The sequence below is a fragment of the Rhinolophus hipposideros genome (assembly GCF_964194185.1).
Source record: "Rhinolophus hipposideros genome assembly, chromosome: 22".
NCBI lineage: Eukaryota > Metazoa > Chordata > Mammalia > Chiroptera > Rhinolophidae > Rhinolophus > Rhinolophus hipposideros.
The window spans coordinates 21,742,242-21,757,116 of record NC_138068.1 but is presented as its reverse complement, the minus strand read 5'-3'; the positions used below and the strand labels follow the sequence as shown (position 1 = coordinate 21,757,116).

General features: G+C 46.5%; 1 protein-coding gene across 1 annotated transcript; it reads left to right on the top strand.

Moving 5' to 3' along the window:
- Positions 1 to 4,682: 4,682 nt before the first annotated feature.
- EFCAB8 (EF-hand calcium binding domain 8) lies at positions 4,683 to 11,117 on the top strand (the record flags this gene model as incomplete). The annotated part of the gene is made up of 6 exons (XM_081033369.1): positions 4,683 to 4,771; positions 7,431 to 7,567; positions 7,691 to 7,775; positions 8,325 to 8,449; positions 9,372 to 9,445; positions 10,983 to 11,117. The coding sequence occupies 6 exons, from the start codon at positions 4,683 to 4,685 to the stop codon at positions 11,115 to 11,117; spliced, it is 645 nt and encodes a 214-aa protein (XP_080889495.1).
- Between the last annotated feature and the right edge of the window lie 3,758 nt (positions 11,118 to 14,875).

Below are 14,875 nucleotides of genomic sequence, written 5' to 3'. Positions count from 1 at the left end.
ACTAACTCAGGTTAGGTCACTGGTGCGGTAAACTTAAATAAGCTGCTTGATTTGCTTGGCAAGTTCTGTGTTGTGTAGAGGATAGGTAAACAAATGGGTTTTCTGGCTGGATTTGGATTTAGAACTCACTCATGCTGGTGGTCCTCAAACCGATGGGCTTCAGAATCATTTGGGGAACTTGATTGACATAGTGTATTTCTAAAGTCCATCCTCAGAAATTCCAAGTCTGGAGATTGAGAAATCTGCATTTTCCTATGTACCTCAGGTGACCTGGGCTTGCTGTAGTCCTCAGACCTGTACTTTGGCCTTAGGTGTACCCTCCAAGTCCAAGTCTAATTCTGGCGGGGGGAGTTAGTCCTTGCAGGCCCCTCCTAGCTGTATGACTTTTGGGCCGGTTGACCTGTCTCTTTGTTCTGCCTCCAGAGCAGGGATGACATGGGCTGAAGTGCCCCCCTCACTGCGTGCTTGTTGGGATCAGAATGAATTGACAGAAAAGAGCAACCAGGACGTTACGCATCCCCTCATGGGTTCTTCAGGTCCAGTCTGAAGTTCTGTTTCTAGATCAGAAAAGCTTAGGGCAGGGGCTTTTGTATCTTGAGAATTCATGAGGATGTTCCTTAAGACAGACTTGGAGTATTTTGTAAAATAAGGAACAGGATCTTTCAATGTTGTTTTTTTTTTTTTTCTTCCCAGCTTGGTATTGATGAGTCCAGCTCCTTTCAGTTTTCAGACTGTGCTTTTCACTGTTTTTTTCCCAAGTAAAATCAAGGTCTAAACACACATTCCACCGTTTTCTTTTAAAGGAAATTTCAGTGATTCAGTAATTCAGATTCACTAATTTAAAAATTTGTGTTTTCTTCAAGAGTGTAATATGGTGTTGGAAAAGAAGCAGTTTTCTTTTGCTATAACCAAGAGACTAGAGAAGTTTTTCTTTAAGGATTGTTTTCTAAGGTCTGACTTGAGGACCTCCTTTTGTGATGTTTACCATAGTCTACAAACAATCTAGGCATTAAGCCTGATGAACCTCATCAGATTAGCTTGCCTAGTATGTGGGTGACCCAAATCTGACTGCTGCCAGCAGAGGGGAAGTCATTGCTTTGACCCACGCTGAATCTGAGCCTGTGGTCAGTGTTGGTGAATGTCCAGTCATTTTGCTGCACTGGCACTGTTGCTGTTGATTTAAAATTAGAAATATGTCATATTTTTGAATTTACCCATTCCATTTATAAAATTTGAAATCAGATGAGTTCATATTTATTTCTGACACTTGCTGCTTTTCCTCATAGTTTTTATGTGTGAGGATATAACTAAGTGTGCAGAATCCTTGTCTGAAAGAAAGCCCACGGAAGGCTTCTCTCCTTTTACATTGAACTGACTAGTTAGAACCATTAACCCACGTGACTTCAGCCAGATTGTTACGCAGCTGTAACTTGTGAAGGTCTGTTTCCCTTTTGGCTTAATCTGAATTGGAAAGTAATGTTATCTTAGTCCTTGGAACACAGAAACTTTCTCTTGAGGTTGTAGTCGGGTAGCTTCATTCATTTGGTTATCTAGGTAAGCAGGTCTAGCCTTAGGGTCAGGTTTCTAGGCTCCTCAATCCAGGACTTTAAACTATTTATATATTATATAATGTACTATATATATGCTATAATATACTATATATGTGTATATATAGTATATTATAGTAAAGTGATACTGGGTCTTATATTAATTTTTGCTCCAAAAGATGCATTAGAGCTGATGGTCTGGCTAGGTCTTATTTTTGGGGAAACACGGTTGCAGTGTAGAATGTTAAAGTTAAGTCCAAAGTCAAGCATACAAGTGGGTAGACAATATATAAAGGGAAAACGTGGCTAGAGTCCTTCTCAGACCTCTACCAAAATAAATGAGGGAGACTGCTGTGGTCAGGTGACCAAGGACCAGGAGTTGAGACCAAGGTCGTCCTCCAGGCCCCATGTCCCCCGTCTGCAGAGCATGGCTTTTCGTTGGCTCAGGGAGGCAATGAGTGAGGGTAGTTTCCCCCAGATCCCTTCTGGGCCAGAAAAAGTTACTTAGGTTAGTAAAATCCAATGATACTAGAGCAGGAGAGAGTCGGGCAACATTCTGGCAAGTGTTGCCTCTGGAGGCCAGTTTCATCAGTTCAGGGACAGTTTGGTTCAAAGAAAAGCACAATGTTTCTCAGCATCAGCTATGTATATTTTACATGAGATTCTGGAAAACCTCACAGTGAAATTGTAAAGTGTATAGCTTTTGTACTTTAATAAAGTTTTGACTCTGAAAGAAGAGTCTTTTGACAGGAGAAGTAACAAGTGATTCAGCAAATGTGTGTGGCTTTTTTTTCTACAGGCTGCAGGGAGAGCTAACACATCCATCCCCAAATTGCCATGTAGTTCAAGAATCTAGACGAACCCAGGTCTCTGTCATGCTTTATCCTAGTCTAAGCTTGAGTGACCTTCAGATTTTTTCCTCTTGCTTGCTTCACAGGTGTTTTATCGTGTTGCTATTTATATTTCTCATAATGGGGCCCATTTATATATTTTGAAATAGTTGCAGTGATTTTAAGATCCAGCATACTTCAGGATCATCTGGGTTTTACCATTCTCAAGGTTTCTAACCTGATACCACCATTTTTAAATTTTTTGTATTTTATATGTTTTTCTACAAAAGAATGTGAGTTAAACGTATAATTATATATAACTGACGTTTTTACTTTGATATTTTAAACCTTGCTTGGAAAAGTGGAATAAACTATTTGTGTTTTTTATAGGTTATTATAGGCTAGCTCAGCTTGCTCCTGTGTGTGCACCTCCCTCCCTATTAATTTTAAAGGCTAGGAGGAGAAATAATAATTTGATGTTGAATGAAATAATTTTTGAGAATTTTTAACTCTTTGACTTACTGTTTCCCCGCAATCTTTTTTTCCTTTCTTTTTTGGGGAGGAGATGGATAGGTAAGTAGCTACACTGAGAATCTGCCTTTTTACTTGAGTCAGATTCTATCTTGTTTATTTGTTCTTGAAAAGGAAAAAGCCTCTGTTCTTGGCTGTCACGTTGCATCTTAAAAATTTCGAAGAATTATATAAAAGCTTAGAAGCATACAAGTTTTGTTTTTAAACTTTATTGAGGAATAATTAACATACATAGTTGTATATTAGGATACACGTTTTGAAACCCACAGTGGTAAAGCTGGAGAGGAGAGTATGGCATTGCCGCTGAGTGCAGTGGAGGCGCCTTCCCCGGGACAGTTACCTGTGTCTGTGTCACTGCAGCCCTGGCCTCCAGAGCTGCCCGCTCTCGCAGCATCCCGTCTCCCCTCTTAGGGATCGGAATCGCCTCAGGATTGACAAGTGATGCCTGACCTAGACTCAGGTGGGACTCGAAACTTTTCTCCAGAAATATTTTTGTGCAGAGGTTTAGGAGGTTTCCTCCTCCTAAATGCCCTCCTTCCTACTTATTTTTTTAACCTGAGTTATTGATGATGATATTTTCACTCTTTAGGTGGGAGTTTTCTGAACCTTTCCTTACCTAAAAGAATGCCTCTTAATACTTCCCCTTTTCTCTCATGTATCTTCCCTGGGAAAGAAAAATAGAATTTAGCATTTTGTAGGCCCATGTAAAAATATTACGAAATGCAGGAACTTCTGTAGGTAGAAAGATACCATTAGATTGGAAAATGAAAGCACTGAGCCAAAAAGACTGTCAAATGTAGGGCCATCAGTCTTGTTTTTAAATTTTTTTTTAGACCTTCTAGTTTATTAATACCTAGTTTAATAAAACTTTTAAAAGACCTGTATCTTTTAGGACGTTTCATTGAAACACTCTTTTAATGTTCTACGGTGTGACAGAATCTTTTCTTTCCATTATTGATGAAATGGGAGCAGAATTGTTTTCTGTATGTTGGCGTTCTCTTTGTGGGGTAGGTCTGGGGAGAGAGTCTTGTGTGGTGGCCAGTTAGCATTTCAGTAGCATCTAGGTCATCACGAAATGTGGTTTAGCTGGGTATCTTTACATCTGGACTCCATGTCCCTGGTTGAAATTCCCCAAGAGATGTACCTTTTAAAGTACATCTGAATTACCAGCTAATTACCAGCTAATTCATGCTGCTGTTTTGTGCCATGGACCAAGATTGAACAGTGCTGCACAAAGTTCCAGGCCTGCTCTGAGTTCTGGATTTACAAGACTCCCTTCTTATACACAGTACTCTCCTATCTTGTAGTCATCCCCTAGGCAAAGAATTGGAGCTCATTCAGAGGGCACGTTAAGAGAGCTGCTGTGCCTTTCCCTGTCCCAACTGTGGAGGCCTTTTGGTTTTGGTGAACCCTGCTTTATCATAAGACTCCCTGGCATTTCCCACAATTTCCGTGAGAGATGGGCATTCTGTGCTGTATTTGTCCTTGGGTCATTTTGTACTCATACTTGTCCTCGCTATGTGTGCTGTAGCTCCTGTCACTGTCTGCTGTAAGTTCAACTTCATCAATAAAAAGAATGTTTCGAATTGGATGAAGAATGGCTGTGTTATGGTTTGTGGGATGGATTCTCATGTTCCATTTTGTGTTCTGCATGTGGAATTCTGTCTCATTTCCCAGTTCTCAGTGTGGCCAGCTGACTACAATTAGGTGGAAGCCCCCAGAGTTCCACAGCGACTTCATAGAGGAGCTGCTTTGGATTCGGACCGTTGCCAAGATGTCTCATGCCAGACCGAAGTCAAAAACCAATAAGTCTCTGTCAGATACGGCCAGGAAGATTAGCTGGGGAGAGCGAGTGGGGCCAGGGTGAGTGAGGGTTTGGGGACAAAGTCATCTGTAAAAGATGGAACACCTGGGCCCTAACATACATTTGCCTGAGATCAAAGGCTGAGCAGGAGGCATCTCAGCCATTTCCAGGACAGCTTTACCGGCCTTTAGCCTTAAGTCATCTGCCTCTGCAAATTCTTACAAACTATTCAGCGGACCAGTTATTCCCCTCCTACCCTTGGCATGCTTCCCTAGTGGTTAGTGGCCGTTCCAAACTCCACTCCTGTTTCCAGGTTTGCACGGTACCCCCTTCTGCCCAGAGCAGGTAAACTTGAGGGAATAGATTGCAGCCAATGGCTGTGGCTTCTCCTGATCGTACTTGTTCTCTAATTCTAAATAGACATCTAATTCTACATGTGAATTTTCCTTCCCTCCAATATTGGAGCACTAGCATGTCTGCTGCTTACTCTTACTGTTGGCCTTATCTCTTGGGTGTCTGCTACCCTCCACCAGTGTTTTTCTCCACTTGTGGGCTCAGTCCATGCACATACATAGAGTTCCGCTCCTCTGGTCAGACACTTATTTCTCATAAAATTTTCAGTTTTGAAATAAAGTTTTCTAAATAGTTGTAAGAATAGTATAAAGAACTCCTTTGCCCAGATTGACTAATTGTGATCATTTTTTCATATTTGCTTTATCATTGTATGTGTTTGTTGAACCATTTGAGAAGAAATGACAGACATTATGGCTCTTTACCCATAAATACTCAAGTGTATGTTTCCTGAGAACAAGGACATTCTCATAACTGCAGTATAGTAGCAAAAGCAGGGAACAACGTTAACTCGATATCTAAGAATGTAGAGTTCGTGTTCCAATGTCACCAATGGTCTAATAATGACCCTTGGGCCTTTTTTCTCCCCAGTCTGGGGTCCAGTTCAGAATCACGCATTGCCTTTAGTTGGTGGGCCTCTCTAGTCACCTTTAATTAGTCTTTGTTTTTCATGACACCAAGATTTTTAGAGTAAAACCCGTTATTTTGTAAAATGCCCTGCAGTTTGGGTTTGGTTCCTCCTGATTCGATTCAGTTTATGCATGTTTGTCAGTAATACTCCCTAGGTGATGGGTCTTGAGGGCAGCACACCTGGAAGCAGGCAGTGGCCATTTGCTCCATCATTGGTGAGAGTAACTTTCATTGTCAAGACTTTAAAGCAAAATGAAACGTACTCATTTTCTGTATACATTCCCATACTTTCCTGCTTTATATAAATGTGATGCTACACATGCCTTTGGTTAGTACAGACATTTCTGTATTCATTTATCGTTTGCCCACTTTCTTTTGCCACGTAAGCCCCCAATTCCCCGTAACCCATATCACATCCTAGTATGTGTCCTGTATTTTTCTCTGTGCTTAATGATTTTGTATGTACCGACAGTACAATGCTTCTCTTAGACTCAGGCAAGAGGGGCCCCTGCCCTGGGCCCTGAACTATAGGGTGTCCCACTCTGTTCCTCCTCTAACCCTGTCCCTCTCCATCAGCTAAGGAGTCCAAGGGCCTAGGAGGCCATGGCCTACCCCACTACAGGCTCCCCTCCCCCACTGCTCTAAGTACTGTTTCCATTTGGTCCTGGTTCCAGGTCTTTGTGCCTCATTTTTTTTTTTTTTTAAGATTTTATTAGGGAAGGGAAACGGGACTTTTGGGGGAACAACAGTGTGTACTTCCAAGATTTTTTTCCAAGTCAAGTTGTCCTTTCAATCTTAGTTGTGGAGGGTGCTGTTCAGCTTCAAGTTGTTGTCCTTTTAGTCTTAGTTGTGGAGGGCGCAGCTCAGCTCCAGGTCCAGTTGCCATTGCTAGTTGCAGGGGGCACAGCCCACCATCCTTTGCGGAAGTCGAACTGGCAACCTTGTGGTTGAGAGGATGCTCTCCAACCAAGTGAGCCATTCGGGAGCTCAGTTGCAGCTCAGTTCAAGGTGCCGTGTTCAATCTTAGTTGCAGGGGGCAGAGCCCACCATCCCTTGTGGGACTTGAGGAATTGAACTGGCAACCTTGTGGTTGAGAGCCCACTGGCCCATGTGGGAATCGAACCGGCAGCCTTCGGAGTTAGGAGCACGGAGCTCTAACGGCCTTAGCCACTGGGCCAGCCCCCACGTTTCTTTTTAAATATACAAATTATAGCACATTATAATGCTGCTTTTCACCTTGCTTTTTCACTTAATAATGGATCTTGGCAACTATTCTTTATTGGTATGCACACAGCTCCCACATTGTTCATGTCTGGGTGGTGTCCCGTGGTGTGGATTTATGTAAGCCGTCCTTCCCAGGTGGCCTCTGGCCTGTTGCTGTCATAGCCATGTGGCAGCATCTGTCCTTACTCTGTGAGTACATATGAACATGTCCATAGATGTGTCTTGGAAATGGATCCTGGGATCACAAACTATACACACTTAAAACTTGCATGAGTTTCTCACACTGCTCTAAAAAGGGGTTGTAAAGATGTTGGTTCTTTGAGCCCATTTTACAGATGTGGAAACTGAGACCCTGAGAGGTTATGGAGTTAATCCAAAACTCCAACATTAGTAGCTGGTGGTTACACTGGGCCCCATTCCAGGTCTTTGCTTGACGTCAGGGCCTTGGGTGGCAGGAGAGGGTGCGTGGGGCCCCTGTGCTCCTGGTACACTCTCCTGGCCACACCTTCCCAGCCCAGGTCTCCTCTACTTTTCCTCTGGCCAGCTTAACCAGATCTTGCCTCTCGACAACCAGCAGATGTGGGTCATCGACATGGTGTGTCTCCATAACCTGAACCTGGTTGCGATTGTGTCTTCTGACCAGAAGATAGGTGAGACTCGGGTAGCTGCTCCGGCCTCCTCTCGGCCACTGGGAGTCTTGCATTTGCATTTGGACAGATCTGTTGCCAAGCCGACTGTGAGCATGGCTTGCCTTCCCTTCTGTCTCTTCCCAGAGTTCTTTGATATTAGTAACTCTAAATGTGCCCGGGCCTTCACCTTCATCGATCTGGACAGCTGTGTCCTTGTCACGGACTACTGGTAGGTCTCCTGGGAGACTGGTGCAGCGTCCTGGTAGCGGCCACATCACTTGGTGGGGTTGGGACCCCCAGAAAGCCTCTCTGGAAACAGCCCTGCAAAGATTCCCACCCAGTGTGCCTATGTCCTTTCCACCCCGAGTGGCTTCTGTCTCGGGGTCACCTTTCCCAGTCACTCAGAGGCCTTGACAGCCCCTCTTCCTCTCCCTTCCCAGCCCAGTCAGTCCTCAAACGCTGCTAGAGCTTTGTCCTGCTGTGGCTGAGCACTCGGGGACCGTCACAGTCCAATGGGGGGCGGGGGATGGAGAAAGAGCAGCCGGAGGACGAGGGATTCACTTAGTTTGGTTTAAAAAGAAAATCCTGATTTCTTTTGGACCTGGCTCTCTGATGGTCTGGATCTGGGCAGCTGGGCTCACGTTTGTCAGCTGCTGAAGGCAAGGCTAGGAAGTCGTGTAGGAAGAGCCCTCACCCCAAGGTGGATGAAGGTGTCGGAGCCAGGGAGGGGCTACACAGCAGCTGACTCCATGGCCTCTTCTGTCTCCCTCTTTCCCAGGTCTGACTACCACAGGGGTGTGTTCTGCTTTGGGGACACCAAAGGCAACGTCATTGTCTTTACCTCCGGCAATGTGACCAACGGGCTGTTTAACCCTCGAGTCCTCCCCAGGACCTCCAAATGGGGCAGCTAAGATGCTGGGGAATGGTGGGGGGAGAAGGCCCTGTTCCAGGGAGCTCTTCCCTCTCTCCACCTCCCTGCTCAAGAGCCCCCAGGAGGGCTTGCTCGTGCAGAAGCTCAGATAGCAATGCACCCACATACTCAGCTCAGAGCAGCCTGTGGGGAGACAGGGAGATTGGATGACAGAAGGAGACGGGAGGAGGCTGAGGAGAAAGGCAATCTCTCTGCAGGTGGGAGGTTGTGCAGGTAAGGGCCAGGGAGGATGGGGCTTCAGGACTCTCCTCATCCCAGGAAGAATGAACCTGTGCCAACTGTGTGACGCTGGGGAAGTCACTCACCCTCTCTGGGCCTTGGGATGTTGGTGCTGACTTCCGCCATGGTCGTGAGGAGGGTTCTGCTCTCTGGCCGTGACTGCCTTTGGGGGAGTCGGGGTGCGGTGGAGAGGCTGCCCTGAAAGGGGGCTCTGTGGAGCCAGGCTCCACATGTACATGAACAGCACAGCGACGATTACTGAGCTCTCATCTGCTGAGCACTTTGGGCACATCTCTTACCATCACCTATCCACTGCCAGGACGGAGCGACTGATGTCACAGCCCATTAGGAGAGGAGGAGCAGAGGTTTAGAGGGGTGAAGCATTCGCACAGGACCCACAGTGGGTAATTGGCCGCTGACATCTGAGGCAGGCAGGCAGTCTGCCCCAGAGTCTATACTTGAACCACTTGCTGGGCTGTCTCCCAAGCCAACCAAATGCTGAAGGATGCTGTTTGTGACTCCTCTGCCAAGGGGCACAGATCCTGAGGCCCTAGGGCCTGTCTAGGATGTAACCTTCAATGCAGTGTTGGGCCGCCAGGCTGCTCCGATCCATGTAGAGGAGGCCGAGGCAAGCAGAGGCTCCAGCCCACAGGGACACCGACCCCCTCTCTCCAGGGCACCAGAGGGGCCTCTTGGGCTTCCAGCCAGAGTTTCTGAGCAGGACACTCTCCAGGGGCTCCCAGACCTCAGTGACACTTCCTGCTAAGCTTGGTGGGGCAGCGTCCCCTACTGGCTAAACAGAAATTGGATCCTGCCCCTGGACACCGCAGTGGGCTGGCACCCTGCCACATCCTTGTCTCAGCCTCTGCTCCTGCTACCCGCCCGGGTCACTCTGTACCACCTTGGGAATTGGCACGGGAGGGAGGTTGTGGTGGTCTTTGAGCTGAGTGGTGGATCGGAAGTGAAGTGGCAGAGGAAGCTAGAGTGTCAGACGAGACCTTCCAAGCCACATGCTGACTGAAGCTGGGGACAGACATGAAGGTGGGCCCAGCAGTGTGTTGACTTGGGAAGAGTTGGACAGACTAGCTCTGAGTGACCTCGAGCCAGTTGCTTAACTTCTCTGTGTCCAGTTCCCTTAATCAAATAGGGATGAGCATGTTCAATTCATGGCGTTGTTATAAGATATATATATTTCTTACTGTAAATCCCAGTATCACAGCTTACCACTTCCCACCTTCGTATTGTCCATCCATTGGTACCTTGTCTGGTCACTCTCCTGAGATTGACAGCTCCTTGAGAATAGGCACTTAGCATGTTCTGTGCTCTGTTCTGTCTCCAGTGCCTGGGGCTTGGTGGGCTCCCAGTATATTTGTTCAACAAATGAACGAATGAATGAATCTGACACTGAGGGCATCTGAGTTGCGGGGTCCAGGGCTCCTCATGCTTATTTTTGAGCAGGATGGGTCATTCAGGCCCTGGAAGTGTATTCAGGAAGACTCTCAGGAAGAGTCACACACTAGCACTCTTGTTTTCCATCATCTGTGGGAATCTCATCGTGGGCTTGGTTTCCCTCCAAGTTGCTAAGTGTCCCAGGTTCCATTCAGTGCCTTGGATTTGGTGCCTTCACTGTGATACTTGGTGAGACAGTGCATACAAAACCTAGCGAAGGGCCTGACAATCCCTCCAACTCCTCCATTCTTTTCTCAGGGAGGAAAATCTCTGGATTGGGAGGCCAAGCACTGAGTCTGACCACAGGGCTGGAGCTTGAGAATTCAGAGCCTGTCCGGCCAGACCACTCCTTGCCTTGTGGGTCTCGGTCATTTGTTGCCCAAGTCGCATCAGATAATGTTCTCATGTCCTGATAAGCATGGAGGGCAGCGGTGAGGCTCGGCAGCATAGGTTAATCTGTGGAGGGGCTCCGTGAATGATGGGGGGCTGTGGGCTACGTAGACTCTAATCCATCCTTTCTCCCACCTTGGGATGGGGCAACCGACAGTATTAGTAGGGGGCTGACTGACCTGTCCTGTAAGTTATAAATAAGAGTTCATGTGACAGAAAGCTTGAGTGCTTTTGAAGCCCTTTTCATTGACAAGCGATGGCCACACATCTCTGGTCACAGGACCTGGGCTAGGGCTATCACTTGGTCAGAGCTGTGATCATGAGAAGGGCATTGGACTCAATCTCTGGGGGCCTCCAGCCCCCAACACCTGCCACATTCTGGGGGCCAGGCCTCAAAGGCTGTCTGTCATTGGGTTGGGTCTCCTACCACTGCTGCTCTCTTCCCAGGCTCTCCATTCCAACTGGTGTCAACAGGTCAAGTTCATTCCCCAGATGAACCTGGTGTCGTCCTGTTCGGCCACCGAAAAGTCCTCTCTGGTGCTGACAATATTGCCACCCAAAGCCTCCAAGAACCCCAAGTAGGAAGCACCTTTCTCCAGGCTAAGGTGGTGGGGCTGGGAGGGAGGTGGGTGGTGAGAGTGCCACAGGGGTCTGGCTTTATTTTAGCCACATGTGGCCGTCCTTGCCAAGGGTAGGCTCACCTTGGGGACAGTGGCATTGCCTGTGGGCAGTGCAATATCCTGTAGATCACACCAGGTCCAAGGAAGCACTGTGTGTCCTGTAGGTCAACAGTGGGCTGTGCTGGTTAGAGCATGGGCTTTGGAGTCTGGTTTTTTTTTTTAATCGAGACATAATTAACATATAACATATTAGTTTCAAGAGTACAACAATGGTTCGATATCTGTATATATTGCAAAATAAGCACCACAGTAAGTCTAATTAGCATCTATCACCATACATAGTTACACATTTTTTTTTCCTTGTGAGGAGAACTTTCATGGAGTCTGGTTTTAATCATCATTCTGGCATTGCCACCAGCAGCAAAATTAAAATAGGGCCTCTTTTATCCATCAATTTCTATGCAAAAATCAGCATAGAAGCTGGTACATAGTGTAAGTAGGCAGTCAGAAAAATATTTTCTAAACAAAGGAATGAATGTGAGGTGCTTCACCTCCGTGAGCCTCAGTTGCCTTGTCTATAAAAGGAGTGATAACCGCACTCCACTTACCTCAAGGATTATTCTACTGAACGTGGTTTGTGGTATGCGCTCAATAACTGGCAGCACTTATTTTTTGGAGAGAGTCCTTATCTATTTCCTTCATTCTAGATTCCTCTATCCCAGAGTGAATTTTTTTCTTTCCTTTTTTCCTCCCTCCCTCCCTTCCTACTTGCCTCCTTCCCATTAAAGTCAGCTGTTATTCACACAAGTATGTGTACACACCTTGTCCATGTAAAAAATTAAAATATTATAAATAAAGCTGGAATCCCGTGCCCCTCCTTCCCTTATCTAACCCATTGGCACTCCATTATCAAAAGCTCCATTTCTATTGTTCTAGCATGCACCTTTCACTCTGCACTTTGCAGTAGGTATTTTCTCCTGGGGTTTCTTTTGGCTGGATTTCCCTCACCTCTGCAATTTTCTTACTGTCCCAGGTTGTTAGCAGGCTCCCAGTGGAGCCTTTGGGTCTGTGATGTTTTGCTCCTGAGCAGGCTGAGTAATGAACTGCATTCCCTTTGTCTTGGGGGAACAATAGGAAATTTGAGGCTTGTGTTGTGGGAACAGCTGGATGAGGTACTTGGGAAGGCGGAGTGCCATTTAGGCCCCATCTCGGCCTGTTCCTTCCTGTCCTGGTTGTTTGCTAGAGGAAAATTCAATTCTGAGATGGTAGGACTAAGTTAGTCCAACTCCTCATTTTACAGCCTGGAAATTAGAGGCTTGAGGTGGGGGAGGGGACTGTCTTGGAGCAGGCCTTTGACCTCATTGTAAGACCAGTGTCTTATCAACCAGAGTACTCTGTGCGTATTCCCACCCAAGTCCTGGAACTAACTGCAGGTTGTAGGAAGGGGCCTTGGAGCATGCCTGATTCTATAGGGAACTTTCAGTAGGAAGCTATTTGTGGGATAACTCACTGTGGCCACACCCTCTGTGTCTGGCCCTGCTGCCTTCCTAATGACATCTCTTTTACCTTCCCACTCCATCCACACTGGCCCCCTGTGGTTCAGGCATGCTCCTGCCCCAGGGCCTTTGCATTGCTCCTCTCTGCCTCGTATGCTCTTGTTTTTTATATTTTTTGTTTAACGTTTTTATTATGAAAAATTACAAACCCACAAAAATAAAGAAAATAGTATAATATTTTAACATCACCAGTACCTAGTCTAAGTTAATCTTTTCCCAAGTGTCTCAAAAATATCTTTTTACAATTATTTGGAATTAGATATAAACAGGGTTCTAGCACGATTTTGAGCTGACGAATGGTGTAGTCTGACGTACAGAAGCACCTTCTGTTTACTCTGTGGCAAGTAAAGTATGTGTGGGCAGGAGTGGAAATGGGGACACCAGTGAGGATGCCATTGTAGTCATTCAGAGTAAATATGATGGTGGCCTGGCGTCAGCCAGTAAGGTGGAGATGGAGGGATTTGAGATACACTTTGGGAGCAGGTTGAAGAGCAGACACGTGTCCACACACCTTTCCTTCCTGTCAGGATGCAGTACACACACTGACCGGCAGGCGGCACCATTGACTGCTTGACGGTTTCCCGTTCATGGTGAAGGCCTCTTACGGCGTGGCTTCTGCAGGTGGGGTGTGGCGTTGCCATCCCAAACACGGCCTCTGGAGTGGCTTCCAAGGCAGTGCGGCCCTGAGGGTCTGGCTTCTCCGCAGCCCGCCTGAGCTGAGTACTTCAGGTAGTCGGAGCCTGCGGTGAATGTGATGGAGGAGCCGGGGTCAGGGTGCAAAGGACCCGTGCTGCATGTGTGGACTGACCCATAGTGTCTCCCCTGCTTCCCCTCTCTTCTCTCAGTTCTGCCACCACCACCGAGTTGAAACCACACTCATCTCCCACCTGAACTGTTCGCAGTGACCTTCTTTGCATTCCCTCTGACCTTCCAGGTCCTTCTCTGTACCACAGCCATCTGTAGGCCTGCTTTCCTTCAGCGATGCTGCCAGAGCCACCCGTTTACTTCCCTACAGGACTTGCCATGATCTGTAAATGTCCATTTCCCTGTCTCAGTTCATTTACTAGCTTGTGCTGCTTCCCTCTAGAAGGGAAGCTTCATGAATCCTGGGACGTCATGTCTATGCCCCTGATGATCCTGGAAGGGTGTAGAAGCCAGTAACTGAATGGCTTCTGAATAAGTGAATCAGCCTGAAATAATTTCTGGTAACGTTTGTGACGATTCTTCCGAAGATGGCTCTGCACATATACGCGTGGAGAAGGATGTATCTGGTTTGACGATAAATGAAATTCGTGTAGCCAGTCGTTCTTCCTGAAATTTTAATTTTTCCGGGAATCCTGTCTGTGGAGGGGAGAGCAGTTGGAGGGGAGCAAGACTGGAGGTTAAGAGGCCACTAGGAGGCTGACAACGGAAATGAAGGGGGGCCTTGAACTAAGCAGCGGCCAGGGCTGTGGTAGGATGTGGAATTTGGGAACTGGCTGGATAATGGGAGTGAGGAGAGGGACCCTCCAGGATGATACCAGGAGTTGTGGAGGAGCCAGTTCAGAGGCAGGTTCAGTGAGGGACATGCTGCCTTAAAGGGCTGGGGTGCCCTACAATGGGGACCTTTGAGCTGAAGGGTTTTGAAATGAAATGTATTGGGGTGATGTTGGTTAATAAGATTATATAAATTTCAAGTGTACAATTCTATGATATATCATCTGTATATTGCATTGTGTGCTCACCCCCCAAGTCTAGTCTCCTTCCATCACCATATATTTGACCCCCTTTACCCTCTTTAACCTTTCCCCACCCCCCTTCCCCTCTGGTAACCACCATACTGTTATCTGTGTCTATGGGTTTGTTTGTTTTGATTGTTCATTTGTTGCTTTCTGTTTTATATCCCACATATGAATGAAATCATATGGTTCTTGTCCTTTCCTGTCTGACTTATTTCGCTTAGCCTGATACTCTCAAGATCCATCCATGTTGTCGCAAATGGCAGTTATTCATCTTTTCTTATGTCTGAGTAGTATTCCATGGTATGTATGTACCACATTTTCTTTATCCAATCATCCATTGAAGGACAGTTAGATTGTTTCCATGTCTTGGCTACCGTGAATAATGCTGCAATGAATATAAGGGTACACATATCTTTACAAATAAATGTTTTCAAATTTTTCAG